Genomic DNA, 21,827 nt, shown 5'->3' with positions numbered 1-21,827 from the left:
GGTTGACAAAAAACTTCTACCACAAGGTAGAAACATTAACTTCAGATGAATTGTAATGTGTGGGTTTCCCATAAGCTTTAGTGAGGGCAAGCTACATTTGTTCACTGGTAACTTTTCTGATTGGGGACGTAAGAATGCTGCCAGTCTAGTCTCTGCAGAGAACTGGAGAGGGACATTGAGGGATACTTGACATCATCCCCCACTAGGAAGTCTGGACAATAGTGAGAAAGCAGCTGCCTAAGAAAACTGACCAGACAAGTCTTCCTCGGGCGCGGTTTACCAAGTAGCTTGGATCGCTTGTTGAGAAGCCTGTTCTCTGTATTTATGGCCCTGCAACCTTGCACCAACCTACTTGTTGTGAAAATCGTAGATCTCCTGGATGTTTCCAAAGATGATGTGCTCTTTATTGAGGATCCCAGGGGGGATCTCCTCCACACCACTGGTCATTTCCCACAGGTAGGTCTGTAAGACAGCAACAGTGTGGTCATTGGCAAGCAGTGCCACATGCAATACTGACAGCACAAGCAGCCTCACGCTTGTGGGTGACACTCAGACCAGAATTGCTTATAGAGCTTAGAAAAAGAAATGTTGATCAAGCAGAACAGAAGGAAATAAAATCTGAACGTTTCATCATCCCAAACTTTACCAAGAACACAAACCCTGTTAACACTCTTGTTATTTACTAAATGTGCTTGGGTTTGAGTGTGTGTATGTGAGTGTGAGTGTGTATAAGTGTGCATACATGGTAGGTCAGACCCAATCTGAGCTCACTGGTTTTTATTTTTGAATTGATGTGCCTAATATACTTTTTTTGTTTGTTTGTTTGGTCTAACTATAGTCTGAGAAAAGTTTAAACTTTCTTTTCAAAAACACTTTAAACTCTCATGCAGTTACTGTTGATGCTGGGAGACAGATTTCCTCTGGCTGGCTTTTCATTCATTACTCTTTCAGAGGACAGCAAGAGCGATGAGCTCTGCTCAAGCACCAGGCACGGGCAAGGAAGTCATTGTTCTAAGACAGCTGTGAACTGATGACCACAGGACTTACCTCCAGGCACTCGTGCAAGTCCCTCACGTAAGCCTTCTCTGTTTGGAGTAGTTCAGCCATGATGAACCTAGAAGGCAACACAGGGACTGAGAGTTGGTCACAGGTGTATTACCCCCTTTCCTTCCACCTCACTTCCCTTCCACAGCATTTATGATATTCTTGGATGTCCTGTTTTCTCCCTTCTTTCAAACTCCTCCCTCTGTTATTGAGTCATTCTCACCTTGATCACTTGCTTAGCATCCCCTGAAACAAGTCTATGCTCAGCCACTTCCATGTTCTCTCTACCTTTTTCATCCTGGTCCTACCTTTCTGTGATTCTGTGCTGCTAGACAGGAGCCCTCACTTGCACATGTGCACTTGCCTGTGTGCACAAGATGCAGGACTATTCACTTGAGATCTCAGCAACTGGAGAGCTTGCGTCTTAGTGGCCTCCATTCCTCTTACAGCTCCCAGAATGACAGTATCTGTTCAGTACAGTTTGTAGACTTAAATAATTCCCAGTATTATAAGTGAAACCAGGTTTTAAAGCCAGGAAAAGATCCCAACATTATCACCAACATCAGGGGTTACCAACTTTTTCTGTGAAGAGCCAGATGGGAAAGATGTGTAGGCCATTCAGTCTCTGACATAATCACTCAACTGTGTTGCTGTGGCACAAGAGGATTCATAGACAATGTTTAAGCAAAAATAAGTATGGCTGTGTTCCAAGAAAACTATTAATGGACACTGAAATTTTAATTTCATCTGATTTCTGTGTCATAATTTTTTCAACAATTCAGAAATGGAAAAAAAATCATTCGTAGCTTCTAGACTATATAAAACAATTAATGGCTCAAATTTGACCTGCATTTGCTGACTTCTGCCCTAGATTATACTTTTTTCTTTTAAAAATATCCATTATAGAACTTATTTTTAAAACCTATATATTTATTAGAGAGGCAGAGGGACAGAGAGCTCCCATCTGTTGGTTCACTCCCCAAATGCTGTCAATAGCAGGGGCTGGGCCAGGATAAAGCCAATAGCTGGGAACTCAATCCATGTTTCTCATGTGGATGGCAGGGATCCAACTATTTGAGTCATTACTTATTGCCTTCTAGGGTGTATGTTATCAGGCAGCTGGAATCAAGAGTGGATCCAGTACTTGAACCCAGGTACTCTGACAGGGATGTGGGAATTCCAAGTGGTATCTTAATCACCAGGCCAAAATACCTGTCCCTAGGCACTCTTTCTAATGGGGTCGATTTATATCATAAACCAATGTGCATAGGGCATATCACAAGCACAGCGTAAATTAACAATGCTAAGTTGCTGATCTTCAGTCTCCCATAAAGAGTAGTGTGTGATACACATCTTTGAGTGCTAGGGGTTCTTTCCCTCTTGGGTCCCCAAATAGCAGTCTCCCCGAGCACCTGTTCAACTTACACTGTGTGGCTTCATTGTAGGATTAGCTACTTCATTTTTTTCTTCCACAAATTTTTATTAGAAATGGTGCTTCCTAGTTGGCATATGGTATCTAATTTAGCACAAACCATATATTTATACATTTATATTTTCTATATCAGTTTTCATGGAGTTCATAACAAGAATCCCTATTTCCAAGTGTTCTATCACAGGAAAGTTTTGAGAAACAGTATCTGAGAATGTCCTCTGCTGGAAATTTCACAAGAAATATTAAACAAGGAGCACCATTTCCTGGACCCTTATGTAGTGGGATTTTTCCTTAAAGCAATAAATTGTTCTAGCACAAGCCTATTAAGATTTTAAGTAGTGATTCAAAGTTTTCTTCTGCAGGAGTTAATTAGCTGCTATCTTCCTATTCTTCTCCACTGGTAGGGTGGAAAGTGCAAAAGCTTCCAACAGCAGCTGAATTATGCTTTCTCATTTACTAGAGGTAGGATTTGCCGCTCCAAGCCTCTAACACCTTACTTATGAAATAGCTGATCACGCAGAACTGCCGCAAGGATTAAACAGGAACATGTAAGCAAAGTGCCCACCACATGGTAGGTGCTGGTTAAACACTCAGTGATTAAACGGTCCATAAATGGTTACGAAACTAGGAAAGAAGGAAGATCAGAAGGAACATGAATTGCTGGGCCTTGAAATATTCCCTTTGATGCCATCGCTGAGGGTTCTCCAGCATTGTTCTTTGTCTCACATCTGCCTCCTGCAGTTTCACCTGTCTTTACACTCCATCTCCACTACCCTCCACTCCCATTTTGTGCTCTCCCCACACCTCCTTTACCCTCTTCCAGATATTTGGTGCCCCAGAAGTAGCCCAGGAGGAGGACTTAGCTAAGTGTAGGATCCACATTCCCCTTCCTATCATGTGTTGAGCTGTGTGGCCTTACCCACAACACCCTAGTTTTGACTTATTTGGAAACAGAATCACTGTGGAATAGGAATAGGGTGGGCCCTAACATAATTGGCATCTTTACAAAAGGGGAGACTTTGGATGCAGCATTTATATATATATATACACACACACACACACACACACACACACATACATACATACAGTCAGGCAGAACACCATGCAAACAGGAAAACAGCCATCTACGAACAAGAAGAGAGGCCTGAAAACTGACTGACCCTCATAGCCTCAGAAGGAACCAACGACGTAGATACCTTTATTTCAGACTATCAGGCAGCACATTGCTGTCAACTGTGGCACCTGGTCACAGTGATCCTAATGAACAAATAGAATCCCCCAGGGACACAGCTTCTGACTTTGCATACCAGTCCTTATTTTGTTAACTTCTGCACGTTTTTCTCAATTAATGATGTTATATTCATCACTCCCTCAGCCCTTGGTTCATACAACATCATATAAAATACTTTTTTGACCTCAAGGAGTCTAATAGTTAGAGAAATATACCAAGGAATCAGCTGAATAAGTAAAATGTGAATCACTGTAGACAAAAAATAAGTGCAGGGGTTCAGAAAAGAATGGACTGATGACAGTAGATGCTGTAGATAAAGAATTCATAGAGGCATAGAATATGAGCTGGATTGTAAATAACCAATAGGATACAGACAGGAGAAAATAGAATCAAACAGACAAAAAAAAAAAAAAAGAACAAAAGGAAGGGAAGAGGAAGGAAGGACAGGGAAGGAAAAGGAATAAACAAAAAGGAGAGGATTCCAGGTTAAGAATGTTACACGAACAACTATGTACAATGTACTCCTACACTGGAAAGGAGCTGATGAAGTGATCTGACTGAAGCATGTCATTTGAACTGGAAAGTACTTTAAAAAGATTGACTTAGATGAGGCCAAATGGTAGCACCTCAGGGAGTGTGGATAAAGCAGTATAAAGCCATTTAAAATTTGGAGCTAATTTGGAGCTGGTAAGAGACACATGGAAATGAATCACAGTATACAGAGTGGTAAAGAGTCACATGGAGCTGGTTTAAATTCTGCCTCTGGGGACAACATTATGGCACAGTGGGTTGAGTCACCATCTGTGACACTAGCATCCCAAACGAGTACAGGTTTGAGTCCTGGCTGTTCTACTTCCTGTAAGATTTCCTGCTCATGTGCCTGAGTACACAGTAGAAGATGACACAAGTATATGGGATCCTGCCACCCATGTGGGAGACCCAGATGAAGCTCCTGGCTCCTGGCCCTTGCAGCTATTTGGAAAGTAAACCAGTGAATGGAAGATCTCAAGATTGCATGCTCTAACTCTGCCTTTAAATAAATAAATAAATTTTAAAGTAAATTCTGGCTTCACTGCTTATTGTCTGTGTGGCTTGGGGAAAGTTGCTTAGGAAGAGCAAATGAGAAGATGTGTGAACGGCACTGAGAGGGTGTTCAACACAAACAGTAGTTTACTGGGGTGGTGGTAGGCAGAGTATCAGTATTAGCAATGATGAAACACAACATCACAAGGATAAATCTGGCATCACTGTGCAGGTGAACTGTCAGGGACAGGCAGCGGGAAGGCCGGGGCAGTTTTGGCAAATAATCTAGACTTCTGGTGACAAGGGCCACAAATGGGAAAAATGGCAGAGACACAGAAACTTTGAAAAAAGGACTGACACAAAGAACAAAGAGTTAAGCTGAAGCCTCCTTCAGAGCCTTAAGGCTACAAAACTAAAATTAGGAAACCAGAAGGGAAAACTAAGTTTGAAAGGGGATAAAAAATTTAAATTGGTCCATGTTGAGTTTTGAGATTGTGAAATGAAATGTGATAGTCCAAAATGGTTTTCTTTAGGAAGCTACTGATAGATGAGGAGTACTCAGCTGAAGGACAGATAGGAGAGACTTAAACATTTTCAGAGTGAACCCTATTCTCAATGGGAGCATCATGTCTGTGTACTCCAGTCTCACAGGTAGTCACGAATATACAATAAGCTGTCAAAAGGTGGCAGTGAAGGCCAAAAACAGTCACAAGGAGCCTGCTAGTTGGAGTGGGAGCTCCCCAACACGTACTCTTTCTTCCGGGCTGACTTCCGCTTCTCTTCATTGATTTCGTGGTTGGCATCCCGTAGCTTGACCTCACGATCGGAAAGGCTTGCTGGGATGATGTCCAGCTCCAGGTCCTTGTTATCCTACAGAGGGATCACAGAGGTCACCTTGAAGAGGCTTTGGGAATCAGCTCATCCAAGTTGGGGGAGGTGGCAAGGGGGATAATAGAGAAAAGTATCAGAAAAAGAGAAAAAGATAGGGGACTCTATAGACTTCATCCACAATCACACTTCTTCAAGGCATACTTTTTTTTTTCAAGTCAGAAATATATACAACTTTCAGGTCTAATGTTCAAGGCTGATATCTGCAGCAAGAAAAAACAATGAACACATTTGATAATTATGCCTCTATTTCCCTGAGGCTTTTGGTTCTGATTAACTCTAAACACACACACAAATTAGCTTAAGATTGATTCTTAACCATTAAAATAAATGTGGAACAGAAACACACACAGACATTAAAAACCCCTTTCATTTTCAAAAGAAAACAATGAAACTAAATATTTTTATTTAAATAAGCAATTTCCCTTGGAAATAGAATGCTAAATGATTGAACAATGACTGAATTTTCTAATTGCTCATCGCTCTTTATTTGAATCACCATTTGATATTTATAAATGATAGGATCCTGTAGGGAAAAAAGAAAACCTCACAGATGAAAGCCTGGGGGAGACATTAACTGACTCAATTCCTAGTGGTTTGACCACTTCACTCTCTAGGCTGCTCTGCTTCAAAGCATGGGTCTATTTAAAGAGTTAAGAATTAGAAATCCTAGAATTAAGCTGCCAAGCTGTATTTAGCTCTTAATTCATAGGTTACTGACCCCTATTATGAAGAAGAGATTAAAAGTCAGCCTTCTTTTCCTTCATGGCAAAAACTACCTCTTTTCAGTCGAAATGCCAAATAACCTTTGTGCAAATGGTACCCCCTATTCTTGAAAGAGTACTATTGTTCATACTTGGGACTCTAATCATTTGCTGAGGATGCTAATCATTTGCTGATTAACATAATTGGCTGGAAGACGGTACTGATGAAGCCAAGATAGCAGGTTTAGTCCTCAAAGCCAACGGTTAAATCTGCACAGAGAGAAGCTCTGTTCTGCAGCCATCAGTCCCATTCCTGGTCAGCCCATTTTGCAAGATACAGAGTGCTAAGCATGGGGACCTGGAAATGAAGGGAACAGCAAGATCCCTCTACCCTCACTAAAAAAACCCACACAAGGCGAGTGTTCCAGGGATCAGGAGCTCAGAGGGACGGCTCGAGGGCAATGGAATCGTGGGTCATGAGAAAGGAGGTCCTCCCAGGTGGAAATACCCCACACCTACCTCTGTGTTGACTCCTAGGGCTTTCTCTAGGGAGTGTCGGTATTTCCCCATCCTCAAGGAGAAGTCTCTGTAGTGCTTGTCCACCGTGGTCACCCACTTCCTTATCTCCGTGGCATGGATGTGGCCTTTCTCCACAAAGCTATCTGCCAGCTGAACCAGAAGCTTCACCTTCTCCTTGGTTTGCTGCCCCAAAAAATGGTCTTAAGTTACTGAATCACGTTTACTCTCATAATAGTGCCTGTATTGCAGGGATGCTGTGAGTATAAATGGGCTGATCAGGAAGCATGTTTAGAACAGTGCCTGAAATACAGTAAGCACTCAATTACAGCAGGAACTCAGGAGTCACAAATGTCAGCCATTATTATTGTTATTGATATGAGAATCTCTTAAATTAATAAGAGTTTTACCAGTTTACAGAGTAGGCTAACATCACATCTGAGGTTCATTTGACTCGTAAAGCATCCTTAGGGAGTAGATAGAGGCAGATGGTGCAGATCTCTTTTAATCATCCAGGAAGAAAACCCACACACAGAGAGGTCTGAGTGCATACCACCAGTACATCAAAGAACCTGTTTGCCTCTGATTCTTTGTCCTGGTTTTCTCTCTTGACTGTACTGGCCTGAAGTAGGTTCTAAATACCACATAAATTGACAGGTGTTAGGCTCCAAAGAAGTCCAATTAGCAGGACTGAACTGTGTTCCTTTCACCACAGCACTGTGTCTTTAGTTTCCACCAGACAGAGGGAGAAAGGGGCTAATGAAGTTAGTGCCCAACGGACTAAGGAAGGCAGAGCTACTGCCATGTACTGGCTGAATTTCATGTCTAGCAAGAGTCTGTTCAGCACCTCCTCTGTTCACAGCCCTGAGCTTGGGAGTATACAAAAAGAGGGGGAAAATATCACTTCATCCAAAGTTTATAATCTCTAGAGCAGAAAGACTTCACATATGATAGTCTCAGAAACTACTAAATAACTCAGGGCATTATGTAATTGAATGTCAAAATGAGAAGTATATATAGTTAACACATCTATTTTATTTATTTGAAAGACAGTTACAGAGAGAAATAGAGAAAGATTTCTCATCTACTAGTTCATTCCCAAAATGCCCTCAACAAAGCTGGGAGCCAGGAACTGAATCCAGGTTGTCCAAGTGGGTAGCAGGGACCCAACTACCTAAATCATCATCCCAAATGGCATATTAATGGCTATGCCAATGTCTCTGCTCCTCAACAAGAATTTTTTGAAAAACTAAATAATTTATATTGCTTTTCATGTTCATTAGCAATACATATTAAGTAACAAATCAATATTACTTATGTGGCCTTCATTAGAAACAGTAATGGGTTTATTGCTGTTTTTTCTTAATAAATATATCAACATATTTTTAGAAGACTCACAAATTTTTCTCAGAAGACAGCTGAGAAACTACCTTAATTTTCCTATTCTTTGGGTCAGCATTGTGCTTTGTCAGGTAAAGCCACTACCTGCAACGGGTGCCAGTTCATGTCCAGGCTGCTCCACTTACAATGCAGCTCACTGCAATGGCCTGAGAAAAGCAGTAGAAGATGGCCTAAGTGCTTGGGTCCCTACTGTCCATGTGGGAGACACAGAGAAAGCTCCTGGCTTTGGCTTGGCCCAGCCTAGGCTATTGTGACCATCGGGAAGTGAACCAGTGGATGGATGAGCTATCTTTCCCCCTCTGCATGTGTAACTCTGACTTTCAAGTAAATCAATCTTTTTTTTAAAAATTTGTATGTATCTCATAAATACAACATTAGGAATATAGTAATTATTCTCACCGTACCCACCCTCCCATCCATTCTCCCCGCCAACTTTTCCTCACTCTCCTTTTTTATCCAAGAAAGCAAAAGCAAAAGAAAAAAAAAAAAGAAAGAATGGAATAAAAAAAACTAAGAGAACTGGGAAAGGGAGAAGAAGAGGCAGAGGGAGAGAGGGAGAGGAGAGTTTCCAGCAAGCAGAAAGTGCTTTGCCTGCTACATGGCCAGGGAGATTATGGCTCCAACTCTCATAGCTCACTCAATACACTCAAGCCTCTCCTATCTCAGGACAGCAGGCTCACGCCCAGGGTTAGGAGATAGAGACCTCAGAGATTTGGAGTGAAGGAAAGGAAGTGGTGTGGGGACAATAGAGGAAAGACAAGGAGTAAACAATTCAGCATTTAGGAAGAAAAGATTCCTGGTGTCCTAAAGATGTGTAGTTTATTGCATGTAGAGTTTTTCTCCATGAGAACAACTTTGCTTAGGTTTCCTATTACCTTAGAAGGAACTTTGTTATAATAAAAAATCCATTTTCATGTAAAAGTCTTGGAAATACAAGGGTAAAAATTTGCAGGAAAAATGGAATAGACAAGTTTATTTTGGTGCACAAATTTTGAAATCCATGTAACATTTTGCCATAATATGCATTTTCCATGAATTTTTTTGAAGATCCCCCTACCTTGTCTATATTTTCTGCTTTGGTAAGATATCTTCACCTATGGAAGTTTTATAGCTAGCTGGTGGCAGCAGCCCACCAGGGTAGCTGTATCAAATATTTTATCCTGAAGCATCAAAACCGTCATTTGGAGTTCATAAGGAGAATTCTAGGGATGTGTGGCACGTGGGAGAGCAAACGGTGAAATGAGCAGAGTAGACAAGCCCATCCTTGTGTGGTGCTACACATCTTACTGCTTTCTGTGTCCCTAACTGCAGCCATGTTTAGTGCTGCATGCCCCTCCTGCTATGCTGAGCATATATGTGAGGGAGTGGGTGGAGGGAACCTACTCATCCCCACCTGAATCCAATGGCTCTCTAGCTTTCCTCCCCTCGAGAAGAGAGGGTGATGCCCTTCCCAGTGTTCCACAGTACCATAGGCATGCATCCATTTGAGTTATTTATGTGCCTCTTTCATTAGACATTCCTAAAAGGTAAGTATTACATTATATTCATTTATATATTTCCAGACCAGAAAATAGTAGGCACACCATACATGTTGAATGGAGTAATAAGGAAATGGATGAGCAAATCTTGTGGTTAAGGGCAAGGTAAGCTAGACCAGCAAGAGTTGGATGTTTGTTTTGGAAGAGTTAGATGATAAGTTTGGCCCATCAAGTAGACAAGCCCACTAAGCTGCCAACCAGGGTCATGGCCCCCATGAGAGCAGCCTGAAATGGTTTCTTCTGCACTCGTGATCATGATGGTACCATGTAACCTGCCATATGCTTGGTCTCAGCTGATGAGATCAGAGGTAAACACTTGACCAGTGACTTCTAAGGTGTCCTGGCCTGAAAGCTCTGTCAAGACAGTGACAGTAGCAATGTACTGGGTCAACTGAGGTTGTTTCCCTGGAATTTGAATTGCAGACAGGGATCTGAGAGGTTGGCTGCAAAGCAGAAGTGAACATACAAATAGAATATAGGAAAACTGAATCATAGCAATGGAGGAACATCTCAGAGAGCCCCTATCCCCTGCTCTGGGAAGATGACCAGATCACACGGCTACCTGAGCTGCTGCCAGTCTCGGGTGACACCCCAGTTGCCATCTCCAATGGTAAGGCTGTGCACATAGGGCTGAGTCATCCAGCATTTCCTGCATGCTGGGTGGTCCAGCCACAGAGCTTCTATCTTCTTTGTTGCCACAAACAGGTGCACAGTACCTTTTCTCCTTCATAACTGAAGCCATTTTGAAACTCACACCTTGCTACCAAGGTAACTCATATAGAATGATAAAGTAGGGGTCACATCGTAGTGGCTCTTGAATGACAGGTTCAGAAATATAGATGTGATCTGTGGGCAAAAGGGAGACTTCGGAGACTAAACTCGTCTAGAGCTGGAAATCTGAACTGACAACTCACTTATCTTGGGTTTCATTGTGTCCTAATGTATGTTCTACCCTTTCCATTTCGAATTCCATGTGAACTGCAGGAAAAGACAGATGTTAAGGAAAAATGAGTTCAGTAGTATATTTTCTTCTCTATCTCCCTTTTCTTCTTCCTTTCTTTCTTCTTTGATCAGTTAATATTTACCATCTTTCCCTAATCAGTGATTCTTACTTTGAATAAAGTTTTTAGAAGCCCTTTGCCTTTAACATATTTTATAATTCTTTAAGATTTAGCCTTCTTGATATTATTATACTCTGATAATCTTCGATAGTTGACTTTCAATATTGATAGTCCTGGTATTTATTGTACGTATTTTTTGTAGCTGTGAGATTATCATGCTCCTTGTGTAGGTAACAGCTTCTTAAGATACATCTTCATATTCACTGCACAGGGGATCATTTGTTACTATACATGAAAAACTAAAATTCCATCACATATGAGCTATATTCCTCTTAGGAGACCCAGAAACTGAATCATGCTGTCTTCTATCTGAACCTTTTAGACTTTTCTTTGTCTGACTGTCCCTGTTATCCCCTTTCCTTGCTGCCTGAATTCCAAGCAGACATAATTTAGTTGGGTCAAGGATCCAGTCACTTTCACTACTGCTTAATTCTCTTTTGTTAAGAAGAAGGAAGTCCAGTATATCTTATGACTTCCTTCACTTTCAGAGATAAAGATCATCAGTTTAAAAAAGTGTTATCTCAATATAATTGGTCATTGGCATGGGCTAGTCAAAACCACTATGGATACTCCTTCATACTTTCTTGGATAGCTGTATCAAAGAGACAAACATGGACTTTGTGTTGGTCAGGATGTGGAAACACTGGAACCCTTATATATATGCTGCTGCTAAGAGTGTAAAATGGTGCAGCCACTTTGGAAAATGTTAAATACAAAGGCACCATATAACCCTGACATTCTACTTCAAGGTATGCACACAATAGAACTGAAAACACAAATTCACATCAAAACATGAATGTTCATAGCAACATTATTTGTAATACTGAAAAATTCAAAACAACCCAAATGTCCATCAACTGATGAAGGGTAAACAAAAAGTAGTGTGCCCATACAATGGAATATTATTCAGTCATAACAAGGAGCCAGATACTCATAAATGCTACAACACAGATAAATCCTAAAATATATGCTAAGAGGAAGAAGCTGGTCAGGAAAAACCCTACATATGACATGACACCATTTATATGAAATGTCCAGAGCAGGCAAATCCATAAAGACAGAAAGTAAAACAGTGGTTGCTAGGGACTGGGGGGAAGGGGAGAATGGGAAGTGACTGGTAATAGGTATGGGGTTTTTCTGTGGGGGTCATGAAACTATTTTGGAAAAAATAGTGCCAATGGTTGTGTAGTCTCATGAATATACTATACTGAAAAACACTGAATTGTAGAAAAAAAAAAGAATCTTAAAAAGTTTTGTTTCTAGAAGAAACAGAGTTCTCCCAGATGTCATGACGATTAAACCTAATACTGTGTGCCTTGACTCCTTCTATATTTTGAAACCCACAATAGGAAAATGTCATTTGTATCCTCCTAATTAGATTGTCTAGGGGCATACCACAACATAGAAATTTTGTTTTCCTCTTATCTTCACCCAAACTCTCTGCCTCACTTTGATTCTTACATTGGTGGGTTTTATAGAGAAAGTATCTTTTTATATTCAGTGTTTCTTCTACTTGATCTGTTTCTTTGGAGCAGAGTATAATAATACAGTATACTCTATTGCCTCATTCAATCACAAGAGCCACTGTATTCATTCTTTTGTGGTCCAAGGTCAATTTGGTTTCTATTTCAGATTCTTTTTAGTGGTTATAAAGATTAAAAGCAGCCGGCGCCGTGGCTCAATAGGCTAATCCTCCACCTTGCGGCGCCGGCACACCGGGTTCTAGTCCCGGTTGGGGCGCCGGATTCTGTCCCGGTTGCCCCTCTTCCAGGCCAGCTCTCTGCTATGGCCAGGGAGTGCAGTGGAGGATGGCCCAGGTGCTTGGGCCCTGCACCCCATGGGAGACCAGGAAAAGCACCTGGCTCCTGGCTCCTGCCAGGATCAGCGCGGTGCGCCGGCTGCAGCGGCGGCCATTGGAGGGTGAACCAGCGGCAAAGGAAGACCTTTCTCTCTGTCTCTCTCTCTCACTGTCCACTCTGCCTGTCAAAAAAAAAAAAAAAAAAAAAAAAAAAAAAAAAAAAAAGATTAAAAGCAATGGTGGTGGGCTGGTACTGTGGCGTAGTGGGTAAAAGCCGCCGCCTGAAGTGCCGGCATCCCATATGGATGCCGGTACAAGTCTCGGCTGCTCCTCTTCTGATCCAGCTCTCTGCTATGGCCTGGGAAAGCAGTAGAAGATGGCTCAAGTCCTTGGGCGCCTGCAGCCACTTTGCACCCACTTGGGAGACCCAGAAGAAGCTCCTAGCTCCCAGCTTCAGATTGGGACAGCTCTGGCCATTGAGGCCACCTGGGGAGTGAACCAGTGGATGGAAGACCTCCCTCTCTCTGCCTCTGCCTCTCTGAAACTCTGCCTTTCAAATAAATAAAATAAATCTTTTTTTAAAAAAGCAATGATGGCTGGTTAACAGAGGCTATCCTCTGGGAAGTGGGACTGAGGTAGGGCAGGAGGCTATTGCTTTTCCCAGAAACTCCTCAGCTGGACTTAGGACTCTTTAGCTACTGACATAAACAGCATTGAGCTCTAGGGCATGGTAGATATAAAGACAGTAGTAGAAGTAGTTATGTTGAAAGGGAGAGAGAACATTGAGAACCAAAGTAGCAGAATCATATTAAATATAGATTGAGGGCATTGTTGAAATCTACCCAAACTTCCTTTCCCTCCTTATGTTCATGAACATCTTGTGGCCTCCCTTCAATGTGTAAGACACAGTCAGGCAGCCTGAGGAACAAAGCATGAACAATGTGTGGTTCTATCCATGGAGATCTCGCTGGCTGACAAATGGAATCCCATTGTACACAGATTACTGAAGAGCAGACACTCCATGACAGGTGCCTTATGATTATAAAGACAAGGGTGTGTGCAGAGATGGGTCAGATAATACCCTGACATGCAGCAGGAGAACAGAGGAGCAGGCATTGCATTGGAAAGATGAGCATCTGTTAAAAAGTATACACTACAGGCCGGCGCCACTGCTCACTTGGCTGATCCTCCGCCTACAGAGCCGACACCCTGGGTTCTAGTCCTGGTTGGGGCGTTGGATTCTGTCCTGGTTGCCCCTCTTCCAGTCCAGCTCTCTGCTGTAGCCCGGGAAGGCAGTGGAGGATGGCCCAAGTGCTTGGGCCCTGCACCCGCATGGGAGACCAGGAGGAAGCACCTGGCTCCTGGCTTCGGATTGGTACAGCGCACTGACCACAGCAGCCATTTAGGGGGTGAACCAACGGAAAAGGAAGACCTTTCTGTCTCTGTCTAACTCTTCCTGTCAAAAAAAAAAAAGTATACACTAGAGGGAAGGGAAGGACATTTTGGGCAGGAAAATGGAATGGGAAATGTGCAGAGGCAAAAAGTAATACATGAGGTATTTCTCAGAGGTAAGAAAATACATCCACTTAGCTGGAGCACAGAGCTTTCATAAGAGATGGATGAAAGTAATTCTGTGGGGGGGGGGGGTGATAGGGTGGTACAGTTGTGGAAGTTGCTTTAAAGATGAACAGCAAGAATAGATTGGAAGGAAGGAAAGGTCACAAGCATGGGACCTAGTTAGGAAGCTGTTGCTGCTTAGGGTGCTACCGACGTGAATGGAAAAGAAGGGAAAGATTGGAGGAAGGTTGTAAAGGAAGGATGAGCTAAACTGAGCAATTCTCCCAATTTCCACTTAGGACTTGGACAGATTCTGATCCTAGGAAGCTTTTGGGTATCTGCCATGACCCATCCTATGTAGGAAGAAACACCAAGAGATCAGATGGGATTTGGTCAGTGAGTAGTTAATTACTGACACTATTTGGAGAGAGGCAGATAAACTCAAATTAATTCAAAAGCCATTTTCATTTGTATTTGAAAAGGGTTCTGAGCATCTGCCACCTTCTTTATGCTACTTGCTCCAGTTAGTATTGAAAACAGTCTCTTAGCTGAACTCCCCATTTTTCATATTGGGCAAAAAAGCCCAAATACCCACAAGCATGCAGGAGAAGGCTCCCTAATATTGAGAGTTCTGATAGGGTTCATAAAGTACATGGCCACTTCTCAAATATCAGTTCAGGAGTGAATGAGGATAGGGCCTAATTTTGCCACAGCAAACTAGAGGGGCACTAGTGCCAGAAGTATCTCTGGTAGGATGGGAGAAGTAACACGCTCTCCTCCTTGGCCTCCATGGAAGCAGCTCTTTCCACCTTGGAAGAGCAGCTGCAAGGGTGCATGTGAAGCCAAGAAAGGCTCCTACATAGCAGGGAGCACAGTGTGAGGGATGACGGTGCTGCAAGAAGGCAGTTGAGACCAGAGTTTCATACAAACCCATGGCTTCTCAGATCAAACTGAAATTCTGGCTGTGACAACAGGTGACCAGATTTCTTATTATGATAGCACCTCTCTCCCAGCAACCCAGCTTGAATGAGGCTGTGAGTGTGTGTGTGTGTTGGGGGGTATGTGTACCCATGCATGTTTTGCTCCCTGGAGATCCAGATTGGCTCAGAAGCAGGTGTGAGGCCCGATAGAAATAGTCAGCTCAGGAATAAGAAACTCACACCTGCTTTATGAACCCACCCATAATCATCAGCCTTTCCCTTAAGGTGTATTGGGCATTGCCTACAATAGTCCCTAACAACATGGCGCCTGGCAGATGTTCGGGGAGTGTGTTTGCGGCCACTGCGGTTAAGTCACGCGAGATCGGATCACCTGCAGGGATAGGTCCACTTCAGTTCCAGACACAGGGACAGTGCATGAGCCCTATATGCCCCTGTGCATGGTCCACCCATGCCTGCATGACCTTTTCGCTGATTGGCTCCCCTACTGCGCATGTCTTTCATAAGCTTTATAAGCCTGTACACTTCCTCATATAGTAGTTTCTGCTTCAACAGAACTCATGGGTGCTTGCTGCGGTGTGCTTGACCTGTCGACTTTACCTCTCCTGTTCGCCTTGTCGGGGAGTGCTTGTACTGTCCCCTGCTGGTCAGGGGCCAGCCTCAGGCTTAAGATCCCAACAAAGGTGGACTTCTCAAGCCATTCAAATATCAAGAATATATGGATATGTGCATATTTTTGTATGAGTACACATTTGTCAAATTTGGTCTAAAAGAACATTGCAGATTCTAGAATGTGGAGCATGAAGCCTAGTATTTGGGAGCATGGGGTTAGTAGTTGACCTCCTATAACTGTTTTACCCAGCAGCTGCAATCTTTGGGCATACAGGTTTCAAAGGAGACAATTCTAAACATGTTTTCCTCCTTGCCACTGTGGCCAAGTATTTCCCCTCACAAATGGCCTTTTGCTTCTTTAATATGAAACTAGTCAGAGTGGGGCATGCCAGATGGATTTGGGGAGGGGCTTGGGAAGTCTCCTACCTTGGCAGGTACCCTGAATTCCCCATATTCTTTCAGCAGTTCCTGAGTCTCCTCTGTGGTCTCTCCAGTGGAGGTATGTGTTGAGAGGTAATATTCACCTGTTTCTTGAATCCAGTCCAGTGCCTGTGGGAGAAAACAACACAGCCAGTTCCCCAAAAGGCAGCTATCAGTAGGAAGTCATGCCACCATGCCACAGTGAAAGTTTACCACTGGGGACACAGGATGAATACAGGAGACACTGACACAATTTGCTCAGCACGTAGCTCTGAAGTTGTTGTTATGAATGAGCCAATCTCCAATTTAAAACTTCTCTCCAGTGAGGAGAGGGTCTGCTCTAGTAGACCACAGAGTCTTCCAGGCCAGACCCAGGAGCTTCCAGGGCCTTGGGGCACACTGGGTGCCCTAGCATCTCCTCATATCGAACTCAGAACAGAGTGTGGTAAATGCTCAGCCAGTCAGGTGACACAGGTTACAACCTATTCTCCTTCCTCTCTTCATCCCCACCCCCATTTCCACTCTGCCTACTGCTGTGGCCTTCCTCTGCACTGTCACAAGCTCTGGTTAGCTGGGCCTCTGATTACTGCCCAGAACTGAGGCAAATCCTGGAGAAGCACTGGACATACCTGCTTGGCGCTGCGCTCAAACACCACATATTGCTGGCACTGGTCTAACCGCCGCTTCTTCAAAGTCCAGAAGTGCAGGACACGGTTCTCCCTCTGTAAGAGCTCACTCAAGATGGCTGCAGGGCAGAGGAGACCACACCGGTCACAGGAAGGCTCTGAGCGGACCCCACCAAGCACTTCAGCCCCACAACCCATGTGTCATGTGCCTGTGACTTTCAAGCCTCCCCAGAGGACTCACCTAGCGTCAGAAGAAAGGGAGAAAACTCTGGGGACAGAGAGAATTTCCCAGAAGTTCTCCCATTAGAAAGCAAGACTTGGGAGTCTGGGGTGAGACAGCCTGTTGACAAGAGTTCTGTCAATTAATGGGAGAAGGATATGACACAGTGGACTTACCAGTGGTTCTCATTCTCTTCACACACAAGTTAGTCTGTGGTTGTAAGGGACCCTGGGAGGTGTCAGCCCCCAACACAGAAACTAACTCGGTCAGTCCCTAGAGTTTACTGAGCATGGATGGACTTTGATAATCTGGGAAGGTCTGGTGGAGCTGCTGGAAGGGAGACAGGAGGTGAGCATGGAGTGAGGTCAGGTGTAGCTGCACGGACAGCCCTTGTCATGAGCCACACTCTCAGTCCTACACCAGTGTGTTGATTTAAGCACTTCTAAACAGTGAGTACAGGGAAGCTGTGTTGGAATCCGGTCTACACGTAGTTTCTAGGAGCAAATTTCCACCTTGTTTTGGACCTGATCATAAGAAAAGCTGAAAGCTATGCTCACATTATCTCTAGAGATGCCAAATGAGAGGCTACACACACAGTGTGTGGCACCACAAGAGGGCCATGGCATGCATTCAGTCCATGATATTCCCCACCCTACTTCTTCTCTCACTGCAGGAGTGACTGGCTGCATGGACAGATTTCCTAAGTGTTTTAACTAGTATGCTCCACACTCGAGTGATCAAATTTATTTTGATTCGCCTCCTGCTTTCTATTCACTATATCAGATATTAATAAAATACACAATAATGATGACATGGATAATTAATATTTATGTGACACTCACTATGCGACAGGCACATATTTTCACGATAGCTCGGGGCATACTGCACTATTACTAGCCTCATTTTGCAGATGAGGAAACTGAGGTTTACAGAAAATTGGTAAGTTGTACATAGTCATTCAGGTAGGAAGGGGTAGAATCAGAATTTGGGTCAGGTCTGTTCAGAGTCTGTTCAGAATCTTAGCCACCATGGTTCCTAGGTGACTAGGGCAAAGAGCACATATTACTATTTTTTACAAAGATGGCATAACTCAAGTCACAGGCCTTGTACTTAGACATTTTTTTGATTTTTATGTACTTTACATTCCTCGCTGAAGGTTTGGCTCTAAGGATTGTTGCTGTCTCTATTCTCTTAGGCTGAGAGTGTTTCTGAGTCCCAATTATTCATCCCTGTTTGATCTATTCCTTTTTTATATAAAAATTTATTTATTTCTTTGAAAATCAGAGTTACAGAGAGACAGAGAAAGATCTTCCATATGCTGGCTTACTTCCTAGATGGCTGCAATGGCTAGGGCTGAGCCAGGCCAAGTCAGGAGCCAGAAGCTTCATTTGGGTCTCCCATATAGGTAGCAGGGGCCCAACCACATCCTCCGCTGCCTTTTCCAGGCCATTGGCAGGGAGCTGGATCATAAGTGGAGCAGCTGGGGGCCCGTTGCTGTGGAGTAGCAGATAAGGTGGCCGCCTATGGTGCCAGCATCCCATTTGGGCGTTGGTTCGAGTTCCGGCTGCTCCACTCCCATCCAGTTCTTTCCTGTGACCTGGGAAAGCAGTAGAAGATGGCCCAAATCCTTGGGCCCCTGCACCCACATGGGAGACCTGGAGAAAGCTCCTGGCTCCTGTCTTTGGATCAGTACAGCTCCGGTAATTGTGGCCATCTGGGGAGTGGACCAATGGATGGAGGACCTCCCTCTCTCCCTCCCTGCCTCTCTGTAGCTCTGCCTTTCAAATAAATAAATAAATCATTAAAAAAAAAAAAGAAATGGAGCAACTGGGACACAAACCAGTGCCCATATAGGATGTCAGCAACACAGGCAGTGGCTTCACCAACTACCTCTCAATACTGGCCCCCTAATCTATTTTTTATCTTGTAACTTTTTACTTCTTTCCTTAAAAGGCAAAGTATACTTCCTTACTCTCTTACTGACCTCCGGCTCATCCACATGACTTGCTTTGACAAATTGGTTGTTAACAGATATGACACAAGCAGGGGCTTGAAAAATGTGCTGTGGACTTTACCTTGCCTCCTGCACCCCTGCCATCACCCCTATAAGAACCTCTGGGTATCCACTTCCCCTTTAATCCGGGACTCAGAATGAATATACATGGAACAGACGAGACCCTTACCTGTAGTGAGGCAGCCAAGCCAGGCAGACTTGGAGCTGAAGCACAGTGCATTGCTGAGCCCGGCCACGATAGCTAACCCCTAGCCACGTAGCCTCTCAAACAACACATGGTTACAGTTGTATGCTTCTGAATTTTTTTTTTTTTGGTTGTTATGTAGTAATAGTTGCTCCCATAACAAAAATCTATGTGGCACTGGTTTTGGGTCCAGGCAGCAGGTGAAAAGGAAACAGATACAGAAGAGACTAGAATGGATCGTAAGTCCCTGCCCAGGTGGAAGCTTCCACTGGGTAAAGATGGGGTGAGAACCTGTGGTCTTTAGTTTCTATGTCCCCGCTTTGCTCATTGCAGCTCCCTCTACAAGAATCAACAGAAATCAAGAAAACATCCTGAAGGAGGTCAGGTGTCATTTTTCTCTTTGAAAGCTTTTACAAGGACAACAACCTGCCCTTGTCCCCAAGAAGCAAGCATCTCCTCTCTGAGAGCCTGCTACTCTTTAACAAACACAGGTGTGGGCGGCCTCACCCAGGCTGCCACCTGTGTTGGAAGTCAGAGCATATGCTCTGAAATGTGGAGGAGAGGGTGACATAATGACAGCCACCCACAGGGTCCCTCAATCAAAAACAGAGCAGCACATCTGGAACAGGAACCCTACTACCTTCCTCTCTGCGGGGAACTTTGATTCCTAACTTTAAGTCTTTCCAGGGGCCTCTGATCTTCCCAACTCTTAAGCTTTCTGAGCAGGAGGCAGAAGCTCTTCCTAAAGCAGACCATTGGACCTCCACTCTGTCCACAGTGTCTCCAAGGCTGTCCCAGCCCTTGCTCCAAGTCAGCTTGGGTTCCCTCCCTAGCCTCAGTCTCCAAGGTTGTATTTTTCTGCTTTGTCACGATGACATCTGCTAAACTCTTCACCTAACTCAAAGGTTAATTTGTGCATGGACACGGTAACTCCATGAATAATAACTTAAAGTTTGCATTTTTTTCATATAATCATGAACTTAACAGAATTCAGAGAGATATTAAAGATTATTTAGAATAGACCTATCTAAACTTTATGTGCACCTACTCCACCTGGTTGGTGGGATAAGCATAGGGGGTCTCGTCAAAATGCAGATACTGACACTGTATTTTGGGTGGCGGGCTAAGATTCTATGTTTGTTACAAGCTCCCAAGTGATGTCAGGACTGCTGGTCTGGGGACTACATTCTGAGTAGCAAGGGTCTAGACAAGCCCCTCTTTTTAAAATAAGAAGACTGAAGTTCTAAAAGCTTAGACAATAGGTGACAGCTCTAGGATTAGTACTTGGCTTCATGATTCTCAGTCAATGTCTTCTTCCCAGGCTATAAGATACCTTAGCCTTGTGCTGTTCAACCTGTTAGCCATGAACTATATTTAACTATTTCTTTTTACATTAATTAAAAGTAAAAATTTAGTTCCTCAGTTGCATTAGCCACATATCAAGTGCTCAAAGCCACATGTGACTAGTGCTACTATATTGAACCATGTAGATACAGACCATCTGTTCCCATTATCTTAAAACTATTATGCAGTGAGGCTCCAGACTCTAAGAAAGATGAAAAATCTTGAGAAATTTTGTCCTTATTTCTCCATGTTAAGTCTTGCTGCATGTTTACAAACTGACCATGAGTCACTGTTACCCACATTGTCCCACATTCTACTTTTCTTCTTCAGGGAGAAGGAGGAGGACATCTGGGCCTGCTGAAGGCTGGGTGTGCAGTGCACGGAAGGGAGGGGCTGGCTTCCAGTGCATGCTGCTGAAGTGGCTTGTGGCCCGGCAGGTGTCTCACTGACCTTTCACTTGCTGCTCAGGTCCCCGGGTGTGGCTGGCGACACTGGGCATGCTGACGTTGTTCCTGTGGATGTACTTGAGAAACACCTCAGCGTTCCGCCGTGCCAGGGTGCAGGCCTGAGGGAAACAAAGGCGTGAGGTCCTTGTCCCCTCTAGGTGTATAGGAGCCAAGACCCCAGGGGGGCCTCCTTTCACTCTGTAGGAGGCTCAAGGACTTAGCAGTGATGAGGGTCCTGGAGGAACCTGGAGGGGAAGAGCCATGGCAGTCACTTCTGGTCCATGGACGCTCCTATTCCAGTTTAAGAGGCTCACACGTCTGAGCCTTCCTTGTGTCTTGGGCCTCTCCTCTCTCCTCAGAGAAAAGTCAGACACCCGCTGTGCCCTGACTCCCTATGACTCCCTATGTGTTGATTTGCCATTGCTGATGGTCACTCTTGGGCTGGCTTTCTTCTGTCACAAGAACATCCCTTCTGTGACCACTGGTGTAAGCCCAGGAGATATAAACCTGTTTAACATTAGTTTGATTTAGACTTGAGCAAGGAAATTAGGCAAACATACTTATTAACCATACTTCCTAAATCTAAATGAAAATTTCCAACGTTTTGCAAACTTATTTGCCTTCCCACCGAGCCCTCCTCACCTAAGTAACACTCACAAGCATCCTACATTGGGGAATAATGATCTACATGAAGAAGTAAGATTCTCATCAGCTTGGACTACAGACAGGACAGGTCACATCCCCCTGTTGTAACGGCGGTGAAGAAGGCT

The 21,827-nt window shown here is 43.8% G+C and overlaps 1 protein-coding gene across 33 annotated transcripts in view; it reads right to left on the bottom strand.

Moving 5' to 3' along the window:
- The window catches only part of KALRN (kalirin RhoGEF kinase), a 783,799-nt gene that overhangs the window by 267,359 nt on the left and 494,613 nt on the right, over window positions 1–21,827 (bottom strand). For all 33 annotated transcript variants that reach the window (XM_051859217.2, XM_051859218.2, XM_051859219.2 and 30 more), the window contains 7 exons: window positions 21,062–21,176; window positions 16,853–16,968; window positions 16,230–16,352; window positions 6,842–7,024; window positions 5,482–5,600; window positions 1,048–1,114; window positions 353–462 (listed from right to left, as the gene is read on the bottom strand). In XM_051859217.2, coding sequence (XP_051715177.2) covers window positions 353–462; window positions 1,048–1,114; window positions 5,482–5,600; window positions 6,842–7,024; window positions 16,230–16,352; window positions 16,853–16,968; window positions 21,062–21,176 — 833 coding nt within the window. The remainder of the gene's footprint in view (window positions 1–352; window positions 463–1,047; window positions 1,115–5,481; window positions 5,601–6,841; window positions 7,025–16,229; window positions 16,353–16,852; window positions 16,969–21,061; window positions 21,177–21,827) is intronic.

The sequence above is a fragment of the Oryctolagus cuniculus genome, chromosome 4 (genome assembly GCF_964237555.1).
Source record: "Oryctolagus cuniculus chromosome 4, mOryCun1.1, whole genome shotgun sequence".
Lineage (NCBI taxonomy): Eukaryota > Metazoa > Chordata > Mammalia > Lagomorpha > Leporidae > Oryctolagus > Oryctolagus cuniculus.
This window is presented reverse-complemented; position numbering and strand designations above follow the sequence as displayed.